Here is a 24,072-nt window from a genome sequence, read left to right on the forward strand (position 1 = left end):
AGAAATAACAGACCCTTTTGCTGAAGATTTTGAAATTAAAAGCTTATTTCCATGCAGTGTGCCAGTGAAGTGGGATTTGGAGTGACAAACAGTGTCAAACCTGGGATGCTAATGCCTTAGTGGCATCTTCCTGGAGGAGGATCAGGTTAGGGAACTTTTAAACAGACTGGACATACATAAGTCCATGGATCTTGTTGGGAAGTACCATGTGCAGAAGCAGCTGGCTGATGGCATAGTGAGGCTATTTTGTCACGGTGATAGAGAGAGGCTTCTGAAGATGGAAAGAAAGCAAATGTCACTCCTATCTTCAGGAAGAGCAAGAGCAAGCTGGGAACTACAGGCCAGTCAGCCTCACACTGATCCCTGAGAAAGTGATGGAGAAACTTACACTGTAAATAATTTCCAGACACATGAAGGATGGGAAGGTGATCATGAGTAGTTAGCAGGATTTATGAAGGGGAAGTTATGCTTAACCAACCTGATAGCCTCTCACAATGAGGTAACTAAGTGAGCAAGGAGAGAGGTGTGGATGTTGTTTACCTCAACATTAGCAAGGCATTTGACATGGTTTCACATAAAATCCTCATAAATAAGCTGACAAAGTACAGGTTAGGTAAGTGGACAGTGAGGTGGCCCGAAAACTGGCTTGGGGCTCACTGTGTGATCAGTAGCCCAAAGTCAAACTGGGGGCCAGTCAGTAGTGGTACCCCAGGTGTGGACACCTGTGCCAATAATGTTTAAAGTTTTTACTAATGACCTGGATGATGGTCAGAGAACACCTTCAAGAAGCTTACAGATGATACAAATCTGGAAGGAGTGGTTGATGCACCAAATTGTCGCGTCCCTGTTCAGAGGGACCCACAGGCTGAAGAAACGGGCAGACAGGAATGTCACGAAGTTTCACAAACAGAAGTCCTGCTACTGGGAAGGAACAACCCAGGCACCTGTATACACTGGGAGCCGAGTGGCTCAAAAGCAGCTTTGCTGAGAAGGACCTTGCAGTCCTTCTTGGTAGACACCAAGGTGACCAAGAGCCAACAATGCACAGTAAAAAAGGCCAACAGTATGCTGTGGTGTGTTAGGGAGAGCATTGCCAGCAGGCTGAGGAAGGTGATTCTTACCCCTGCTCAGCCCTGGTGAGACAGGTGAGCAGAAAAGTTTTTAAATTTCTCCACCCAATAAATGCTGCCACTTAATGTCATCTCAGTTTGAAGTCACAGCATAAAATGGATAAAAGATAGACTGGGTAGAGAGACCTGTGTTACTGAGTTAGTGTCGATATACATAAAGGAGCTTTGTTGAAAAAATGATCTATGTCTGGCACTTAACCTTGTGTTTAAAAAGAAGAGTTAAAGGTTATATTCACTGTGACTTTAGGAGCTAGATATGGATACAATTTACTCAGATCACTCCTGGGAATGAATTATTAGAGGGATACTAAATGCCTGCTGCATAGCTCACCATTTAGAATCCATACAGTCCTCTTCAGCCATGGGTATTATGACCATGATACAGAACCGTAAGGATGAACAGTTAAGAGGAGGAATGATGGACGAGATTCTCAGACAGAAACGGGGAAACTGTAGATCCTTCAATAGAATAAGGAAAAGAAGAGCATGCTGGAGAGGGGGCTTTTATGACAGGCATCTCCTGGAGAACACAAAAACAAACTGTAAACTTTACCATGCTGTCTTACAGGATGACTATCAAGGAATAAAACCATCCCCTGCCCTAAAAGAAAGCAAATTTAAAGCAGTCTCTTTATTCAGTCTGCAGCTTTTTTCCATTGTTCATTAAAATATGTTATTGTAACACAAGTGGAATTCAGGAGGCAATCTCTCCAGCTGGTGGTTTGATGGGTGAGGGTATTAGACTTCAACTTTATCTCAGCAAATAATGGGCTCTCTCTGGAATAGCTGAAACTCTGGCAGGAAGGAAGAGACATTAGTGGGAATTTCCCCTAGATAACAGTCCTTGGTTTACAGAAATCCTGTTCCATTATCTCTAAAAATTATATAGACATAAATATACAGAGCAACAGCATCTACTGTGCTGAATTTGGAAACACAGTGCTCTCTCCAAGAACCTTCAATTTTTTTGTTTACATACCTCTTTATACTCAAAATGACAATCACAGATTTGGAGAAATTTAGTGACAAAAATACAAGACTTCTATTTTCATGTACATTTCTATTTTCAGTACATCTTCTAATGCTTTGTCTACTCCAGTTCTATGAAGTGAAGCACATAGTCTACTTATGTTTTGGAAACTTTTCTAAGAGAGTAGAACAACTATAAAACCAGACCCCCCCCTTTTTTAATTATTTTTTGTAAAAGGCTAGATTACTGTCTGGCTAAGATTCCTATCTGTAGTTGAATATGGTTTTTTTTCTCTTGCAACATACCAGGTGGAGGAAATTATCATTAGGTAGTTTATAATTACATTGCATATTGAATGTGAGGGGACTGTACACATGGAAATTTTATGTAAAAGTCTTCTGAAATTTCTGCATTATAAAGCACATTGTTATTTCCGTATCAGTCCTGGTTTTGTTCTATGCTGAATCTCTTTCTATGTATTTTTGTCAAAGCAGAGGTTGCATATGACACTGCAGCTTGAAACCTTAAGAAAAAACCCACATAAAATACAAGAGCTTTTCTCTGTTATTCCCTTTATTGGTGAATACTACAAAAGTAAAATGTTCTGCAGAAGGTCAGTATTAGCTGAGTTTCACTATTTTTATCACAGTTCTCTCCTTATAATTACATTTAAAAAATATAAAGCAGTTAATCAGTTCTCCACTGGGAAATGAAAATTTGCTTACAGATCCAAAGTACATTTGCTTTTATTCTAAGACTTCAAACTATGAAGCAGTTCTGACTTAAAAGGATGCTTGTCATCCTTAGATGTTTTCCTTACGTGTTATAAATTGCTATTTAAATTGGGATGGTATGCTGATATTACCATTTATCTTACTATACAATTCATTTAAGATAATGCATATGAGAGCCTGTCAGGCAGTCCTTATTCAGGGAGAACTCCTGGCAGGGATAGGACTACAAGACAATTAAGAGATTAATTGTTTCACATTTCAGACATAATCCAGCAATGGGCCTCAGAAAAATTTTCTGATGTTTTTACACTCATTATGTGGTATTTCCTTTTTATTTCTACAAGTTTCTACAATTCAGTAAACTTTTTAAATGTTTCAGAGGGATACTATTAAACCCTGTGACATCTAAAAATGTAGAAAAATACAGAAAAGAATATGTGTTGCCATAGTGGTGAGCAAATGAGCTGACTAGTTCAGCTTTCCATGCTGCCTGTGCACATCTCTTGTTGTTGGTCCACTGGGGCAGGAAGGAAGTGCCTGGGTTCAGTTCTTGGTGTTCTGTAAAGCTTCTATGAGAGCTTTGTTGTATTCTGTGACCAGCTTTCTCACGTTCTTCATTATTGGCTGGTAGTCACTCTCCTGACTTTTTGTCGCTATGACTGATTAAAAGAATTAAAGAAACAAACTGCCAGTATAAATACAAGCATAATTAGGTATCATAAGGGAACCATAATACAGTAAGTTTCCTCATGTGAAAACTGTCATGGGTTGCAAATAATAGAAAAAAACCTAAAAGATTTAAGCCTATTTAGTATCTGCCATCTCATGCCAAGAGGAAAAAAAAAAAGAGATTACATGTCTGAGTCAGTTTTGTTTTCATATATGCAGGCAATAGGTCCCTCCTGGAAGACTCTGTCCATTGTTACATTGCAAACAAAACCATTTCAAGGCACTCAGCTATTTACGATCATACAGTCTGGCACTTTAGAATTCCGGCTACAACAGTCCCAGTCCAGGAAAGCAGGACCTTCCTTTTCAGTAGCCCAAGCAGACATAAAACTCTGTATAATGGTCTGCATTTGGATAGGTAATAAACTGCAGCAAGTTATGAGGCACTTCCAGAACCCTGATCAACTTGGTTTGTTTCATTTTTTTTCTGTTAGAAAAAATAGGACCTAGATTCTTGCCTGATAAAATATTGTGGTAGAGCCTTCTTCATAGAGGAAATGGCTGCAATTACATTACATTGTCCAAGACTTTTTTCAGATTTTTTCTAAGAATTAGAGTACTTATCAGACACAAGAAACAGGATATTCGGTATATGAAAAAGATAATGCTCTATGCAGATCCCATATTATTATTTTTTCCCCTGATGACTAGGCTATTACAGAATTGCCGAAAATATATTCTTGGGCACTTTTCTGAGACATGTAGCAATGTCCATTGTCCAACACAAAACACTGGATGATATCGTCTAGTTTTGCCCTTACTTCTATCAATTACATTTGTACTATAATCATTAACAGTGATTCTATGTATCTTTGAGATTTTATATTGTTTCCTAAATAATTTTAAAGAAGTTCATTTATTGCAGTGAATTTAAAGTTCCTAGAATATAAAATAAAAGTGCAATGATGCCCTACTCCAATGGCTACAAAAACTATGGGGAATAGTACAAGGTAAGAAGAACCACCAGTTTTAATAAAAAAAACTTTGATGCTTTTGCTAATTTAAAAAAATACCTTATGAAAGTCACTTCCAGTAAATAAGATTTTGCCGATGTTTTGGAAGCTCTTATATGATCAGTGCAATGTAAGTAATTAGCATCACATAATGAAAGCGCTACAATGCAGTTCCCCCCTCCCAGCTCATTTTGCAGCTAAAGCATCTCCTGGTCATATCTTACCACATTTATCTCTTTTTTCTCTCTAATATGCAATTCCTCTTTAATTGATAAAAATACATTAAATGCATACAATCTGTTGTTTACTTTTTTATCATTCATATTTATGGTGTTTTAAAACTGAAAAATACTAGGCAAAGTCACCATGCTATACAGACTTTGAAACAATGCTACACTTGCTGGATAATTTCAGATAAGACTGGATGGATGTGAAGATGATCTTCGCATAAGACCTAATGGCAAAACTGACCCAACAGGAAAAACTCCAGAATGCGAGACAAATGTTATGGTTTAGGACCCTGTAAAATTGTTTCAGACAATACTTGCAAGTTTTGCTATATGTAATATCTATCAGCTAACTAGACATTTGCAAATCATCGCCTTTCCCCTCCTCCCGTCTTCAGCTCCCCATTCTGTCCTGTCTTATTCTGCTGGAGGAAACAGACTTCTTCCTCAATTAATACCATGCCTGAATTTTGCTGTGTTTCTTAAAGGATACATTCCTTCATCATAAAGTTATTTTGCTCATGGTGCTGCCACTTCCTCTCCAAATTTGTAAGCTGATAACACAAAAAGAGTCAAAAAATAAAATTATAATTACACATGTACTTTATGCAAAGAATCTCACAATCCCTATCACCTGGTAAGATCAAAGTTATTTCACAAAAAAACCACAGAAATGAGAAACAATGGCAAAATTATTTGTAAAGCTTCCAATGATTAACCTGTATATAATTCAGCACTTCATACACCTATTTATACAAAAGCACCACGTGCAACTGCATTGGTGGATGGAAAAAGTCAGATGAGAATTCAAGACGTCACATAGGGAAACGTCTAAGCAAGTCAGAAGTAAAAAGGCGAACACTGCAGGGAGATACTAATTCTCATTATACTTCATATCATTTAAATGATCTCTTCTTAAAATCAGTAAGATCTAAAATCACCAAAGATACAATATTTCCTGACACTGTCTTGGACTTTGAGCTATACAGAAGAAACTTCCTCACTTCCATAGTTCAGTTTCCTGTCTGATGCCAGAAGCTGTGATAAGAACAGAGCTGCAGCAAGAAGATTGTAGGAGTGTGGATTAAGTGCTGGCACTTCTTCAATACTTTCAGCATCAACAGGAAACTAATGTGGACATTATATTGATGGCTGCTTCCTTACAATACAACTTTATATTTGTTTTTCTGATGCTAATGTTCAAGGTTCTGCATTTCAAGATATGCAGATGTTATTTTTAAATGCAGAAACTGAAAATCATTCGGAGACTAAACATTCAGTGGAAACTAGGGTAATAAATTAGGAAAATATTGCAACATTTTACTTAAATGCTTATTCTTAAACTGGAAGATATGAAAATAGTTGCTATATTACTCAAATCTTACAGTGAAGAACCAGTTATTTACTGTGCTGGTTCAAAGCAAACATTGCAGTCCTTTATTTCCAAGATATGATATTTCTGACCAATTAAAATTTTTATTGTCCCCTTTGTAGATGTTATGTGCAATACAGCTGGTAAAGGAGCCTAGGTTTAAAATACTGTCTGCTATCTATCAAAGGAAATACTCAGTGCATTTTTATAGTAACTCCTTGAAGCCCACACCTCATACAGTTGACTGCTTGCAAAATCATCCAAACCCTCAAGATACATAAACTATTTGTACTTCAACATGCTTGAAGCACGTCAACTAATCAGCTATTTTAAGATACTTTATTCACCCTCATGTCATTTATACTCATGACATAAAAAGCAAAGAAACAAATCCTTTTTGCACACATTGAAACAGAACTGCCACATCTTAATGAACTGAAGAAATGCTGTACAACTACAATTTTATATAAACTTTTTAGCATTATTATGTAAGTATCTTAACCCTGGCTGGGTATCCATTTCTGATTTACATAATCTCTAGGAATAAGAATGTGATCTTGGCATAAAAATATACAGTATCTGAAGTCTTGCAGACTTTGGCATTCAGCTTCAGGGATTTATATCATCACCCTAGAGTTGGCCCACAATAATCACATGCTATAATGTATATGTATAGCTCTTTAATTAGAGGAGGATGCCCTCTCATCTGCTCCATAAAGTTCACTCCAGAAGAAAGACAACTTAAACTTGTATGAATATCACCTCCAGCTTTTCACTGAATTAGAAAAAAGTAACAGTTCTAAAGGACAGAGATCTCAACAATCTGAAACAATAAAAAACAGTGAAATGCAGAGAAAATAATAAATTTCCATTTTTCAGCTTATTTTAAGGTCATCCATTTTCCTTCTGTGCATTCAAGCCTATATGCCAGTAAGGTTCTGTTGCCAAGACAACAGCAACTTACGGGTGTTTATAATGCAAGAATCAAAGCTGCTGAAGATTTAATAAAGATCTTTTTTCCCAATTCACTTTTGAAATGTAACTGTAAATATATGCATATACCAAAATTCCTCAGGTTTAAAGAAGTCTGAACAAACCCTAAAACTTCAGTGGTCTGCAAGGAGCAGAAAGACTGGAAAAAGGAAAATGAAATTAATAGTACAGATTGCAAGAAAAAAACTTACCATCATAACTTTAAAAGCAAAATGGATCTTATCTGATTAGTAGTGACTTTTTTTTTCTTGTAGTTTCTTTCTAACTTGGTCCTCAAAACTCCTCAAGCAAGGGATGGGCAAAAAGGGAGAGTTCTGAGCAAGATTAATATAAACACTTAAACAAAGGATTCACACAATTTTTAAGCTCAGAAAGAATTCTGCCTAGTAACTTTGGAATCTAAAGATTACTAAGATTACTAAAGATTACTAAGTTTTCTAAAGAAATTTATTGGCATATTAACTCCTGTTTGAAATCAGAAAATATGGCTATGCATTTACAACACACAACCTTGAAAAATCCTTGAGAATGAATAAACTGATTCCATCTATACAATGCTTCATGTGTATGAGAAAACAAAAACTGCAATAGAAACAAATGAAGAGATAGTAGGTAGCTTGAGCTATACCTGAGAATGTGTCTCATTCTCTTGCAGCTCTTTCTTTAGTGTCTCATACTCTGTATTCAAGCATTCCATTATCTTCTTGAAAGAATGGCTACGTTTTGTCAATTTTTCTTTGTCATCCTGGAGTATCTAGTTGGAAAAAAACCCAAGACAAACCAATTAATGGATGAGTTCATTTGCTGTGGACTACAGACAAATTATTTTAATTTAGCTTTCAACATGCTACTTTTTCTTCCATTCAAAAAAAGATCATACACATAAAGAACTCTTCAGGCTTTTCTCTAACAATGCATGCCCTATTGTAAAGAGAATATTCAACAGTTACAACCAAGTTATAGGCTTAGACAATACTATATCAGCACAAGTGAGAACAACTGATGTTATGAATTTGTAGGAAATGTATGACGTGAAATGGGAAGTGGTCTATATGAAGTTTATCTTAGAGAAAATACAGGCAGCATATAATTTTCTTCTTTGTTTGGGTTCTGTGGTTAGATTGCTAAAGTCATGTGTTACAGCAGAAAAGTTCAGATGAATCACTAAAATAAATGGGAAATTTTGTGGAAGGAAGTTATCAAAAGGTATTCAGCTGACAGCCTGCTACACGTACTCAGTTAAGGGCACATATATAAGCAGAGAAGCGTTTGGATTCTTTTGCACTGGTGTACAAGCCCAGTTTTCAGCTTTCAGTCAGGATTCTCAGTCATATATCTGGATTCCCCTCCACTAGGTGCTCAAACCCACAAGTTCTGTATAATCCAAGGCTTAATTCCTTTCATTACCTTTTTCTTTTCTTCTCCTGATGCTTTCAGAGCTGGCAAATTATTATAGACCTCCAACTCCATTTTTGTTTGTTCAATTTTGTCTTTAAGAGAAGCCAGTTCATCAACCATCTTGCCCTCCAAGAGGTCCATCTTCTGTAGGTCCATCTGCAGTTTTTGACTCTCTAGATCACCAGATATACAATCTCTAATTAATAGTACTTTTAATTTCATAATCCATTGCCCAGTATATAAAGGTTTATCCTATACTTCAGCAATACAAACAGCTCCTTCATACCTTTCTGATTTTGATATTCATGGGAATGTTAATGTGAATGAAAGAAAAAAATTTGTTCTTCACAATCATCCCATAAGTCAGACTCCTGTATTACAATTACTGTATATTACATTACTCCACAAATGAAGAGTAATAAAAACATGGTGATTTTCTGTATCACAGTGTGGTATGTTAAAGTTGTTTACAGCATCAGTCAATTTAAAAAAAAAAAAGTGGTGATACCTTACAAAAAGTTGACCACAAGAATGCAGACAATTAAAAAAAATATATTTTTGTTAGTTTTTTAGCATCATGTTGGTTTTATATATGTTGCTTGTATACAATAAGATTTATGAGAGTAAATAGCCAATTTGCTTTAAATATTCACTCAGTACAGGAAAACACTTCCTTATCTCCACAGAATAAGAATTGTCATAGATTACAAAATAAGTATGTGCTACAAAATACAGCATTTACTTCTGAGAGTCCTAGAAAGAAACAACACAATTACAGGTAATTAAACCAGTTAGAAGTATGGATGGATTCTTATATGAAGTCAGATGTAAAGACTGAAAATGTTCAGACATGAAAGGCTTAAGAGATGACATAATAAAGACACAACTTCCCCCCCCCCCCAAAAAAAAAAAACCAAAAACCTCTGATCCAGTTTTGGGGATAAGTTTTCCACACTGTGTGGAAGGGCTAGATGTGGCTAGACTTGTTTTGTATGGTTTTGTGACCCGCAGCCTTGTCACTATATTTTCTTCATGTTTCTTAACATTTAAACACATGGCTACTTGACTTTATGTTTCAGAGCTGTGTCTAACCTAGAAGAATGATACAAATAATGCAGGTTTTTTATTACATTCTAAAATATCAGGCAAAGCAGGCTGTTTGGAGGGTTAAGACAGCACAAAGAAACTTCTCTTGGCATAGACTGCATATGTTGTTCACACACTAAGATTTGCGCTGATTACCTGGAAAAAGGGCAGGAAAATTTTCCCCCAACTTAACCAAGGCAGTATAGATCTTTATGGCAGAAAGCAGTGGATGCACATATGTGACAGAGGGAAAGTTCACTTTTCAAAAAACTGGGTATGGTTTCCTTGGTGGAAGTGTTCGGGAAAATCTCACCTGATCAAAACCTTGTCACAGCAAGATTTTGGTACTCATCTCTTGTGTGTATTTATGCCATATACTCATTTTTTAGAGTGAAATATTGGCTTTAATCAACATTTCTGGCTTATTACTGAGAGCTTTGATAATTTCTTTAGAAACTTCAAAATAAAAACAAGCCAAGATTTTTGTGTAGAATACATAATTATTCTGAGGGAACACACTTCCATAAGGTAAGACTGAAAGGGTCCTCCATGTGCAAAGAGCATTTATATAAATATGAAAAATTTCCACAGTGGTAACAAAAGGGGTTTAAAAATAAAAGGTTTGGACCTGCACTGAATGTCTGTGATTCAATGTTTATGATGACTTCTACCCTAAAGGGCTTAAGAAAACACTTCACCTGTATCTAGAGTATTTCATAACTGCCCACAATTTCAAGTTCCTAGGATTGGTCAACATCAGATTCTAAAACATGGCTGAACAGACCACAGCTCTACTTCTCTTGCTCTACCACACTGTGGTTTAAAGACAGACAAATGCTTAAGGACCTCAGTAAATCAGGGCTTTAACATTAAAAACAATAAAAAATATTTATGAAATAAAAATAATTAAAATTGGAGAGAAATAGCAGAAAACAACTTTGAATTTTCTTAGTATTTATTTAGACCTAATCACAGCATTTTAACTTTTTATATAGTCATTTATAATTTGTTATTTTAAAATAATAAATAGTTGACTAGTTGAGATTTATTTTACATTTAAAGATAATAAAAATATAAATATCAAAAAGCCAGAAAGGATTCTTAGACTGCTCTATCTATATGCTGATAAAAACTATGATGGGACAGCAATGGGCTATTCCTATCCATTCACAACTTCTGGAGAAAAAAGGAAGAAACTAGAAGGGGTGAATTTATCCTTAACCAGCAACAGCCTCAATGAAAAAAACTCAAAAACCTCAAAACTTCTCTAGGGGAAGAGACAGGAAGAGGATGCAGCCCAGTTCCTTCTGATATGCCATGAAGTTGCAGCGTCTAGCAGGCAGTGTGTACACAGCAGCAAACTCTCAGACCAAACTACAGTGACCCAGGGAAATGTTTTTGGGAAACTATGCCATCAGCACTTTTGTTTACTCTTCATGGTTTCCTTTTCTCCCCTCCTCCCTTTTTTTTTTTTTTTAAAGCATTCTGCTGGTGGACTTTTTATACCTTTGCTATGGCAATAAAATATGGAAATCCAGATTTTAATCACAACAAAAGAATCATGAAGATGACTGTGCTATAATTCAAGGGTTAGGAAGAACTTCAACTGTGCAAACTGTAAATTCACTGTATTTTTGAAAGAATCTTAAGTTGTTTATTACAGTATCTGTGACTCCTTGCTGTCACAAGTTTACTTATGAATCATTTAAATGATCTGCTGAAAATTACGTACTATAACTTCCTTCTCTCCCCTTGCGAAGAAATACGTCTTTCAATCATGTCTCTATAGTGCTATGCGCTTCCAGAACATCCTTATATTGTAAAGTAGTAAGAACTGATGCTTACACAAAGAACAAAAAGTCATATTTGAACATGTAATGCATGGCCCAGCTTTTTAAACTAAGGTAGAACTGCAAAATGACTATTTGTAGACAAGTGAACACTAAATGTTCAAACACACAACAGAACAATTTCTGTAACCTTTTGTGCATACCAGCTACTTATTTGCACATAACTACTTTGACTTACAACACAGGCTCCTATTTTGAAAATTATTACAAAGTACAGCACATAACAGCTTTTTAACAGAATGATTTATGGTTCTTAACCCCTGCCCCTTCCTTTCAGCCAAACAAACAAGGAAAGGCTTGCTGAACCAATAATGATATTGGCAAAGGCTTAGAATTATGAGAACAACTCCACTATAAACAGTGCAAAAAAAAGAACTAAATAGATACTTGTTCTGGAAATGAAAGAAAAATACTGTCTGCTTTTTGAAATTACAGGCAAGATCCTGCAGATTCTTACACTTAAATATTTGAGTATTTCCAAAATGAAGTAAAAATGAATATTCACTTTGCAGAATCAGATCCTGAGAATTTGAGAGCTACTCATTGTTGTTCCCAGTTATTCTCCCATGGTACATACCACTTTAGGAAAGCACAAACCATAAGTAAGTTATACTAAGTACTACATTTACAAATAATACATAGTTAGATAACTGTGGAAGTCTCAATTTATTAAATACTATTTGAAGATTGTGAAAAGTATTTATTTCGAGGTGGATATTAGTAAAGTACAACTTCTAGCTCAAAAAACTTTGTACCCCTCTATAAAAATACATCTGTTTAACATATATAGGTGCAAGGAAGCTGATCATTTACTTATAATAGTAACTGAAATACTCCTGAGGAATATATATAACTTGTTACCCACAAGAGTTTCAATCTGTCAACTTGTCACTGTATTTTAATATTTGGAGATCATTGATCTTTGTAGTTACTAGGGTAACAACTCAGGTAATTTTAATTTTTTTTAAGGACTGAATTTGAAAATTCATTGCTGATCTCACCTGTAATCAGATTCTTAGCAGTGCTCTGTGATTTCTGCATTTCATTTGATTTGAAAGTGAGGTCTTCTTGCATAATCTTCAGCTCTTGATTGGTAACAGATGAAATTTGTTTCATACGATTCACATTCTGTGCATTACCAATAACAATAATGAGAATGTGCTATATCTTTGAATCAAAAAAACATCAACTAGACAAGTAAGAAACTCTCCTAGTGCATTGCCTATTATTTGTCTTTTCTACTACAAAGAAATACTGGAAATAGTCAGAAGTGATACAAATGTGAACAATTTTCATTCAGCCAACTTTTGAGAAAAGATGTACTGAGAGGCCAGTGAAGATGCAAGAAAAATGTAGCAAATAAAAACTGTGTAGCCATAACGATCTCTTCTAAAGTACATGTCATTACATAAAATATATCTTATGGTATACCATAGTGAGTTAGAAGGCAAAAAAGTGATGATGTAATCAAAAGTATTACTCAGCTGAAAGATTTCTATGAGATTAAAAAGAACATGGGAACCAAAAATACTTAAAGAAAAAGTGATTCAAAAGTGCAAAAAATAGCAGACTGTAACTGGGAACAATTTCTAAAATGTTTACATTAAATATTACACTGCAGGGTATTCCAAACATAATTTTAGTAGATCACGAGAGATAACTGGAATATTGTCAGTTACTTAACAGTAGTGACAGAATACGCATTAACTGAGATTTGCAGACTTTAGGTAAATAAATTATCGCAGTAGTTTTATTTGCAGTATTCCGACCTGTTTATCATTAATGGAATAATGTTCATTATAGCAGTGATGATGAGTTACAGCAATTACGCAAACACTTCTTTTATTCTGGTCACAAGTATTATCTAATATTCAAAACTCTTTCTCCAGAAATAAAAAGAAATTAAACTTTTTTTTTTTTTTTTAACTACAGCTGTACATGCTTTAATACTTAATCATTTTAGGAGATTATTATGCAGACACTGACTGGATAATATATAAAACCCACAATCATTCTTTATCCATTCATTCTCCAGCTCTGTGCTTCTAAATTCCTAGCTTGCCATAGGAAGAGGGAAATGCACTTACCCTGCTTGAGTGTTCCAGGAGTGCAACAATGTTGGCTTCTATTTGGACTTTTCGTTCCAATTCCTGATTCTTCACATCTTCAAAATTCTCAAGAAAATCTAGAGATCAACAAACATGATAGAGGAGACTGCTATATGCATGAGTACTGCACAAGTCCTTGTCATTTCCAGTCAAAACTTTGTATTAAATTGATACGCTGTACAATTTCAAACAGGTAACTAGAGCCCTTGAAACTTGTCAGTTTATGAGCTGCAGGGAAGACATATTTTCCAGAGTCAGTATTTGACTGATTAACGACATGAGGTCACCATCTTCTTGGATACTGTTTAGGTGAGGGTTGCCACTCAATGGTAAAGAAGTTTCATCATCATAATTTCTGACACCTCTCTGAACTTGTCCCAGCAACCATTTGTCTTAATTTTTCTGAAAGCTATCAAACTGGGCTAATAAATAAAAAGGTGATTTCACTACCTAATGGCCTGTACTAAATGCCAAACACTGCTAAGGACCTGAGACCAATATTCACTTGGTATCATATCTTTCTGTATGATGTCCTTTTGCTACATCTCTAATTTATGTTCATTCCAGTAAGTGTCCAAACTGAATCTGACAAGACAGTTTTAATGGTGGTATGCACTCTGTATTTGTATCCTAGGCATACTACATTGTATTTTTTGTGCTGGACATATTGAAAAAAACGTGCTGGACACACATGAAAGTCAGAAGTCCATCAAGATGCCACCCAGGGCTATAAGTTATGATCATCCATCTCCTACTTGGTCTCCTCCTGAAACGTGGCTTATATACACAAGAGCACTCAGGAAACATAAGAGTTTGGAAACTTTCTAGATGGATGAAAAAGGTGAGAAGTACTTGTTTGAAGGATTAGATAATAGTAAATTCAAGATGGATTATTTGGGAAGAGAGAAAGAAGACAGGAGGAACTACTTAATAGAAATACTGGCAAATCCTGAAGGGATAAGAACTGACTAGAAAACTGAAGATCGCAGAGCATCCATGATTTTTAAAAAATGACCAATTTCAAAATTTTTTACTAATAAAACATTTATGGATAAGAAAACTATTGTAATATCTGACATTATCTGCAATGCTGCCCATGAAAGAGTTAACAGAGACACTTCCCAGGATACAGCTTCTAAAACTTTCAGAGTGGAAAACGTGCTTAAGGATCTGGTGTAGTTGGGAATTGTCAGTGCTAGGTGAACAGTTGGACTAGACGATCTTCAAGGTCCTTTCCAACCTAGATGATTCTGTAATTTTGTGATATGCATTATCAGACATGAGGGACAATATCAATAACCTAAAAAGACTATCTCTGAAGCAGAGATTTCAGGATGAAAGACCCTTGGAATTCTTAGAGGTAAATGAATGGCATTAGACAACACATTTGTAATGTGCAAAGGTGATTGCTAAAACCAATGACTAGTTCTGATACAGATTCAGTTGGCTCAAAAAGTTGAAATAAAGTTTTTGTCCACCTGACAGCGACTAGTAATGGTAGAGAACAGTACTTGGCAAGAATGTAAGAAGGTTTACCCTTTGCCAACACTGCTGTGAACTAGTAACCAGAAACAGTTAAAACCAAAGCTTAAACAGCCTGCAATTGAAAAAAGCTAGTCAAGTCCCAGGTGCTGAATAAGTCTATTGCCAGGTCTGTTTTTTCTCCAGTACCCAGGCTGAAAATTAAACTATCCTTATTTTATTTTATTTTATTTTATTTTCTCTTTGTGGTGTTCTTTTTCTTTCAGAATGAACTTGTGTTGTTTAATACTTTAATGAGTGACCACGACAGCTCCAAAAAGAACTCCTTTCTCAAAGGACAACTACTGGATATTTCATACCATCTGTTACTGTGAAATATAGACAGAAATTTTCTACACAAAGAAAATACTGGAGCACAACATAAATAAGGGAAAGGCATTAAGGAAGGTAAAAATATTGAAATTCTCACTTAATATTTTGTGTTTAAAACATTTGAGCTGTTCTTCCCTTTTCTGTTTAAAAAACTAAGTGGGTAATTTTTACTAAGAGAATCACTCAGATAACCTAACACAAAACTTTCAATCACATTTAAGTATTTAGTGCTCTAGTGCTGAGCAACGGCTTCATTAACAGCTCTTGTGGGGGTCTGAGACACTTCTTTTCAACATAACAGATTGTGCCATGGACTTCAATGCATTTTAGCAAGAGGTCTTAAATGTTCATTGCATTATCTTGATAAACCCACCTATTTGCTTCCAAGGAAGCTGTAGGCAATGAGGATATTGAATCTTCCAAAGGATGTATGCAAGGGAAGGCAGAGGAGTGAAATAAAAGCAACTTCATGAAAGAAAAGCATTCTCACACATTTATAAATATGAAATGAGAATAAAACTAAAATACTTTACATACACAAATATATAATTTTATAAACCTGACCTCAAAACCGTGGAATTAGGACCCAAGAATTGTACCTACATGATTTCACTATTGTTATTCTCCTTTGGCATTCTGGACCTTTAGGTGGGTTTTGGTTTTTTTTCCAAACCTTCTTTGAATTTATTTAAAAACATTAAGCAAGGTCTGTATTTACATCTCATCTCACTGTCTTTCTGCAAGCAACTCTCCTTTTCATCACATGTGTCTGACTGACCTTGTTTCGTTTGAGTGCTATGTATTTCACAGATTCATAAAAAATTGAATGGAAAGGACTGAAAAGGTCATCTGATTAACTCGCTACAGGACAAAGACATGTCAGTAATTCAGATGTTTGTCTATACTCTTCTTACATACAGGCTCATGACAGATACTCTACAATCCCCCTGAACAATCTATTCCAATGCTTGGTGAATGTCAATGTTAGGAGGTTTTTTCTAATATCCAATCCAAAATCTTCATGCAACTATTGATATATTACTTCTGTCCTCCATGGATATGTAGAGATAGATTATTCATTTATTATTGGAAAGAGCCTTTTTACGCATTTGATGACTGTCATAAATTCTCTAAAATAAAATACTCATTCTTTAATATTTCCTTGCAGGTCATGCTTTCCACATCCTCTATCAAGTCTCTCTTCAGGACTGTCAACCTCTTTCTTTATCTACAGAACTAGAGGCAATACTCCAACTGAAGCCTTCCTCAATGCACAGGGAGCAAGATTACTACATGTGTCTGACAAATTACACTCCTATGTATACCTACTACTATGGTATTTTTCTCTTCCATGTTAGTGTGATACTGCTGAGCCATGTTCACTTTTTCTTTCACTGTAACTCCAAGCCATACCACAGAGCTGTGTCTAGTGAACTACTTGTTCTGCATTTTTGCTGTTGATTACTCTGCCCAAGTGTAAAAATTTAAACCATCTTTTTTGAACTTCTTGTACTTAGTTTCTAGTCTGCTACAGGCATTTTAAATTCTAACGCTGTCCTCCAACATGATTTCAGATTTTCCAATGCAGTATTTTCTGTGAACTATATATTTACTCTCTTTCCTGTCATCCAACCGATTAATAAAAATATTCACTAACCTGAACATCCAAACCACTGCAAAACTCCACTCAATACTTTCTTCCATCTTGGCAGTGAATCCTTCATAATCATTTATTTTTTAATCAAAAGCACAGTGTAGGTTAATAATGGATTAATTTCTTTAGCTTGCTTCTAAGAACATGAGACAGCAGTAGAAGATGTACTGAAGTTACAGGACACATCATCTGCTGCTTCTCCCTTATTCTGCAATATTATTCTGTCAAAGAAGGAAATTAGTTGTTTGTTCTTGACAAATCAATTCATATTGCTGTTTCTGTAATGTTACAAATTTGCTTGCTTATTTTTTCTACAATCTTTCTGGAAATGGATAAAGCTGACTGGTCTGTATTTCCCCAGCTCTTCTTCTTCAAGACAGGTACCGTGTTTGCTTTTTTCCCATCTTTAAGATTCCTGCATGTTCCTCCAAATCTCTCAGTTAATCTCAAACAGCTCTAGAACTGCATCAATATTCTCCGATGAAGGGCAGAAGTAGAACCAAAATCCCAAAAGTCAGAAGGATCATGAGGCCCTGCTTTTATGGTCTGTATTCATACCGAAAATCAAGATCAAACAAGCTTTTGCCTTTCTACTCCTCAGGAAATCAGGTAATTAGAACATCCAAAAATTCTCTAACTGCGTCCTTATCCATCTTTCCCTACTGTCAGTTGAAACCTTTCTTTCAGTATCATGCTAGCCATAAATTACATTGAACATTTGTAGAGAACAAAGAGGTATTATATACTTTTGCTTTCATGGCATATTTATTGATCATTTTCCCCTTTTGTTGAGTAGCAGACCACCTTTTTTTGTAACCTGCCCATTACAGTATACTAGCAATAAGGTATATTTTATATTTTAATTCTGTCTTCATCCTCTGTTAATTGCTGCTGAGGTCTCTATAACATTAGAACCTTTTAATATGGAAGAAAGCTTTAGTAGCATTCATCTTGAATAAAAAGATACAAGAAGCCTTAATTTTAAAGAATTCGAAAATATCTATGCTTGTCCATTCTGAAGTGCTGCTTTGAAACAGACCTCAACAGCTGGTTTTATGTCTTCTATTTAAATTAATTTCAGCCTTGCTTTCAGAAAAAAAAGCTGTGTTCCCAAGTCCTTTAATGTTTGATGAAAATACTTGAAAGATGCTCCAAATACCTTTGACTGTTCTGTGAGTCCTAATATATAAATTGTCTTGTCCTAAGGTAGATCACAGAAACTTTATGCAAAGATCAGGACATCAGCTCTTTTAAGGTCTAAATTGAGTGTTAACAATACAAGAAAACCTGTATTTTGGTGGAGTTAGGCCTAATTAAAGGAAATTAGACAACTTACTATCCATGCTTTCTTCCCTCTTCTTCAGCTCTTTGTATTTCCAATTTTCCTCCCCTGAAAGAGAAATAATATTGATTTAACTTTATATTGTCTCAATCCTGAAATCCTTTAGGTAGGGTAGGCAAAGTGTCAATCTAAAAAATAAAAATTCTACATGCCTAGAAACTACAGGATTCATCCCATGCCATTTAATGTAGTCAGTCCAACTATGTCATACACACTTATATTAAAAAAAAAAAGATAATTATCTTAATAAATCAGCCCCATTGCAATTTTTAGAACCTTTTAGAGATCAGAATTTTTGATAAATAAGAGTGGGATACTTTGTTTGAACAAAGGAAGTTCACAGGATTTTTCTGAACACAGGTGAATTTCAGTACTAGAGAACAAAAGCTTTTGTGCATTCAGGCACCATGGTTAGTTAAAACTTTCTGCAGTCGTCAACATATGAACCATTTCAATGTCACTTTCACGTATTATAATGGACTTTCATAAGGATATGCTGCTTGTAAGTAACAGTGTGACAATCTCAGGGAAATAAACAGAAAAACTGTACGAGCAATGATATAGGAAAATAAAATGCACAGAAGAATTTCTACAATTAAGTTTAAAAGAACATTTCTGTACACATTCTTTACAGTGGTATTAGGAGTAATGGATAACATACAATACATAATTCACAACATCTTTAAATCCAACCACTGACTCTTACTTAAAATAGTAATAGTAAAATGCGAGACGATGTATTTGTCACAAGTTTCAAGAAGATCAGACAATTCAACTCCCAAGAATAATTTTAAGTTTCAAATATCTAAATTTGTAATTGTTTGAGTCTTAGGCATTGATTAATTTTCAGCATAATCTTGTAACTTTAAAGAATACAAAGAAAAAGAATGAAGAATATACAGATATAACTGAGCAAGCAAATTTTTGCAGGTCTTTTTACTTGTACACCCCCATGCTTTCCTTTTTATCTAGTATATACAAACAATAGGAACACCCTCAGACCTCAAGGGAACTGTGATCCTGCTTCAGCTTCCTTGCAGCTGTGGCTTTGTTCCTTGCTGGACTCTCTCTTTCATTTTGCAAGGCAAGTCTCCAATACTTTGTAACTCAGTCTGTGCTACTGTTAAGTCTAGTTACAGTAAGCCATAAAACAGAACTACATTATCTATCAAGTGTTTAAAGAAAAAAAATACTTGAAATTAAGACCACAACTTTTAAAATGTCTTTACAGATAAGTTTTCTTTAAAATACAAAATTATTACATTGATATCTTAGCCTCTCATTACAATTTATGAAGTGTTAAGTCTATTCTATTATGAGTTAATCTTGATTTTGACTAATCAGTTAAAGGTAACTGCTAATATATGGAACATATAATAAGTGGGTGAATTTTTTACTTATTTAGTCTTTGTTAAGTGAAAACTAAAAATAGTTACTTCTGTTTATGGTCTGTTTTGGTTTTTTTTTTTTTTCCTCTGCTCCGTTTTTAGCACTGAAATATTTATCCTGAAACATTAAAAAAATCCATATGTGTACTTTTTCCTTTACTGGCTATTTTACCTTAAATTTAACTAAAAAACTTTAGGAGCTGAAGTTTTGGGAATGCTTTGTAACAAACAATTTAAATACTGAGTCAGAAGCAAGCTGACAAGGGAGGGAGGGAGGACAAGAATCTCAAGGGCACACCAAGATTCTGATTTAGAGCAGAAGTATGAATGGCCATCTGGGATTCTTTCTCCATTCACAAGAGAAGGCGGCATTGGGAATTCCTGTGTCTAAAGCTACTCCTTATGAGTATCTTCTTTATTCACTCTATGTTATACCAAGAGGTATAATTTCCCTTATATTATGCCACAAGGCAACTAATTCTGAATATCCTGACTGTTCTCGATACATTGACAGAGCGCATGTGCTTTCTGCTACATATGCTTTAAACCCTCTTCTCCATCAGAGGTCTTTTTCTAAAACAGTGAAAGGCATACAATCCAGCAACAAACGATAGTGTGTGTAAACCTAGCTACCAAATGTGAAAACCAACTCATATCTTACCTTCTGCATTTCTCCAAAGATACAAAAAAAGGAGTTGCAAGCCAAATAAGGAAAAATTAAAACAGAATAGTAAAGTTGACAATGACATTATCTGGAAACCAAAAAGCTAATAAAACTGTCTTAATAAATTATTTGCACAAAAATAATTAAATATCTTGATAAATATGAATTATTTTGTAATGCAAAAGATGAGAAACGGATGTATCAAACATTAGGGTCAATTTTAGAAACATTTGTTCACCTTGAAGGAATTTACACTGTAAATTTTACACTGATTGCCTGAGAAAAGGTATAAAGTAAAAAGAACACAAACACATCAATTCATCAGCCCTATAGAATTTAAATAACTTGTTACTAAGTTTTCCAGAATGTATAAACATATTTATTTAACTCATATCTAAACAAGATTCCTTATAATTAGAAAGTTTTCCGTGGGATAAATTTTCATTTTAAGGAGAATCTTCCACAGCTGTTGAGGCCCTATGCTCAAATTTAAATTACTTCCTTCAGAACCATGACTTGATGTGCTAGGACAAATCCCATCCTAACCCAGCCTAATGTACTACAGCAGGTGTTTGCCTAAGCTAATGCCATTTCTAGGGAGTTTCCAAACTCTTCTTGCAAAGCTGAATCCAAAAAGTTTCAAAACCAGATAAAAATAGTATGAATTCTGTCTGCTTTACATATTGTTATTAAATATTCTCAATTCCACATTCACTGAGAGTGTATCAGATCATGTGGAAGTTGCAATAAAACCGCACTTTTCTAAAACTGAGATGGTTCTGCAATGCTGCCAGTAAGATAAACTTCTATCCCTCGAGTAGTCCTAAAAATAAAACTGGTACACAAAACCAGACAGCTGTACTATTATTTTATTTGGTAGCTTTACTACTCTATATGAACTCAATAAACATGCCACTAAAGGTGGGTACTCCCTATTTCTCACATCTAAAAAGAGAAGCCTGCAGCCCTAGACACAAAACTTTCTTCTGATGGTGAATAATGGACATTTATATAAGCTTAAATGTTTCAATCAACTAATGTCCATAAAATATGTGTTGTAATATGAATAGATGCAGCTCAGCATAGTATACTACAACTCTAGTCACATTACCTTGATGATTCTCTAGATCCATATCAAGTCGCTGAATGACCTTTTTAAAATGGTTTGTTTTTTCTTTTACTTCTGTCAGCCTGACAAATAGATAATGAAATCCAAGGTTAAAAATGTGATGTAAAATGGAGAGAAAAATCAAGAATAAGAATAGCAAACCTACGTTTATCAAAACCAAAAGAATAGGATGAGGATTGTTGTTATTATAAAATGTGTATGTAAAGCACTTGTCACTCCAGTCCCTATATCTGTGAAATATAATTATTGCTGCTGTTTTGAGTTAAAATCTTTTTTTTTTTTTTTAAGTTATCAGTAGTTCTTAACTTACTCAGCTGGTCCCTCTTCTGGTTGCTATACAGCTTTGCAGAGGTACAACATAATTGGTAAACTGCAACAAGGAACTGTATTCCTTAGAAATTACCTACATGTTCACTAAAATTCATTAAGAAATTGCCAAGTAAAACACTGTGTTATAAAATCAATTGAAGTGGGAAAGGAAATTAGCTTAAAAACATTTCTGTGTAAATTCTCAAATATAATTCTCTGTTACTGTTTCCAAAAATTCTGTTACGCAGCTTATTATTCAATCAAAGGTGTCAATACACTAAAAATTAACCAATTATTACAGCTGGGAATACCACTTAAAAGAATTTAAAATTGTTTCTAGAAGATTTCAGGAATTATCCAAATTTTTCTCTAAAGAGAGATAAATCAAAAAGCTCAAAATCACAAAAATATCATACTCTTTTAAACCCACTCCTTTACTATTTATAATAACATTTACCAGAGTTTCTGGCAAATCTTCAGAAAGGTCCAGTACCCAAGAATCAACATGAAATGCCTTGTTACTCTTCAGAATTAAAGTTTTTGTAAGCAACTTCATAACTCTTAGGTTTTAAGACATATAACAAACTCTTCAAAATGTGACTGCAGCATAATGTGGGCTCATGTCCATAGATGTCCTAGATGAGTAGCTCTTACAGATTAATGTCTTCCTCAGCCTTAAATAAATTTATATCAGTGTTATTGCCAATTTATATTCTCAGGGCATGTTCATGAGGACAGGAAGTTGCGTATTATACAGATCTAACTGTCCTATCACCATAAAGGTTGTTTAGCTGGAACAGAAGGACATACTCTGTTCTCTGTGGAAGGTTAACACTAGCAGAGGCTCGAAAATGTGATGATGTTCTAGAAGTCCATAGAAATATGCGATGGAATTCAACTATCTGTCTTTAGGGTCTAAATGTAATTAGTCGCAACAGTATAATAGGATTACTCACTGTCTTTCCATGCTTGCTATTTCTTGACTATCATCCTTAACCTGTAAAAAAGTATTAACAACTTTAACATGTGACATAAAATCTACAAATGAAAAAAGAAATTAGAAAAGATATCTTAATTCAGTATACAGAGAATAGACACTCAGCATATGAAATCAGAAATTTGCTGTCATTGTCCAACAACTCTTAGTTAGAGGTGATATGATTTAAGTGTTTGGTCTTCCAAATGTTTTCCTGATTTCCCAACATACATTTAAAAATCAGACACACTTATCAGTGTTGTTCAGTCCAAAATCCATATAGAATATATGGATATACTTAACACAGCATAGATCTTTGTAAACTAATTAAATTGTTCCTAGATTAGTACCTCTGCGCAGTATCCCCTAAGGATACTGTTGAGTTTTATGTTACAGAACTGTTAAATAGGATGTTTTCTCATAGCAACAGGATTGATGAAATAGAACAAGTCATCCAGTAGAAAAGCTGACTGCCAATTTTGTTTCGATGAACATGAAACATCCCATCCAGCCAATTCATTAACTGCTCTTAATATCAGATGATTCGTGTGGCTTAAAGAGCAAATAAAGGCAATATTCAAACCCAAGTATTTTAAATTACCATTCTTTAAACTCAGACAGTCTTTCACATGATAACATTTTATGTTCTTGCCTGCTTTAGTAATCTCTCTCTTTCCTCCTGTGGAGATTCCATGTTCTTATCCTCAGCAATCATTTGATCTCGACGTTCTTCAAGGTCATGGAGTTTTTCATACAGCTGCACAGCCTCCTGTTTCACCTGCAAGTGTGCTATTTCCTGTTGGAAAAGCAAACACCTACTAACTATTTTCAGATGGCAAGACAACATCGCAGAAATTATGTTTTAGTTAAGCAACAGTTATCTATACATTGAAAGTGAAGCTTATTTGTTACAAACAGTACAGAGACAGTATAAACAATAAACTTCATAATCCACATTCTCAATATTGCATTTTCTGGAAGGGAATAACCCAGTCAGCTACTTTTTGTTTTATGAGTGCATCCTCAGGCCAATTTTCTGAGTAGATTTACTACTTCATAATTTCTAGGGGATCACAATCATATACAGTATTCAAAAGGACTAGAAAAATGCCTTGCAGTATTTGAAATTTATACTTTCTGAATATATACATGACTGTATGTTTCGGCTCATAGATCCTTTTATCCATGAAAGACCTGACATAAGAA

At 34.7% G+C, this 24,072-nt stretch overlaps 1 protein-coding gene across 3 annotated transcripts in view; it reads right to left on the reverse strand.

The window, feature by feature from the left end:
• Positions 1 to 2,100: 2,100 nt before the first annotated feature.
• Positions 2,101 to 24,072, reverse strand: part of IFT74 (intraflagellar transport 74) — a 46,315-nt gene continuing 24,343 nt past the window's right edge. For 2 of the 3 annotated variants that reach the window (XM_026866704.1, XM_026866706.1), the window contains exons 11-21: positions 23,519 to 23,662; positions 22,847 to 22,887; positions 21,564 to 21,643; positions 20,450 to 20,452; positions 18,395 to 18,448; positions 13,530 to 13,627; positions 12,444 to 12,570; positions 8,516 to 8,679; positions 7,737 to 7,862; positions 5,237 to 5,297; positions 2,101 to 3,493 (exon numbers count right to left, since the gene is read on the reverse strand). In XM_026866704.1, the coding sequence (XP_026722505.1) occupies positions 3,378 to 3,493; positions 5,237 to 5,297; positions 7,737 to 7,862; positions 8,516 to 8,679; positions 12,444 to 12,570; positions 13,530 to 13,627; positions 18,395 to 18,448; positions 20,450 to 20,452; positions 21,564 to 21,643; positions 22,847 to 22,887; positions 23,519 to 23,662 (1,014 nt within the window). In that variant the 3' untranslated portion in view covers positions 2,101 to 3,377. The remainder of the gene's footprint in view (positions 3,494 to 5,236; positions 5,298 to 7,736; positions 7,863 to 8,515; positions 8,680 to 12,443; positions 12,571 to 13,529; positions 13,628 to 18,394; positions 18,449 to 20,449; positions 20,453 to 21,563; positions 21,644 to 22,846; positions 22,888 to 23,518; positions 23,663 to 24,072) is intronic. The other variant, XM_026866705.1, reaches the window with a different exon arrangement.

This window comes from Athene cunicularia (genome assembly GCF_003259725.1).
Source record: "Athene cunicularia isolate RWA chromosome Z unlocalized genomic scaffold, athCun1 chrZ_part3, whole genome shotgun sequence".
NCBI lineage: Eukaryota > Metazoa > Chordata > Aves > Strigiformes > Strigidae > Athene > Athene cunicularia.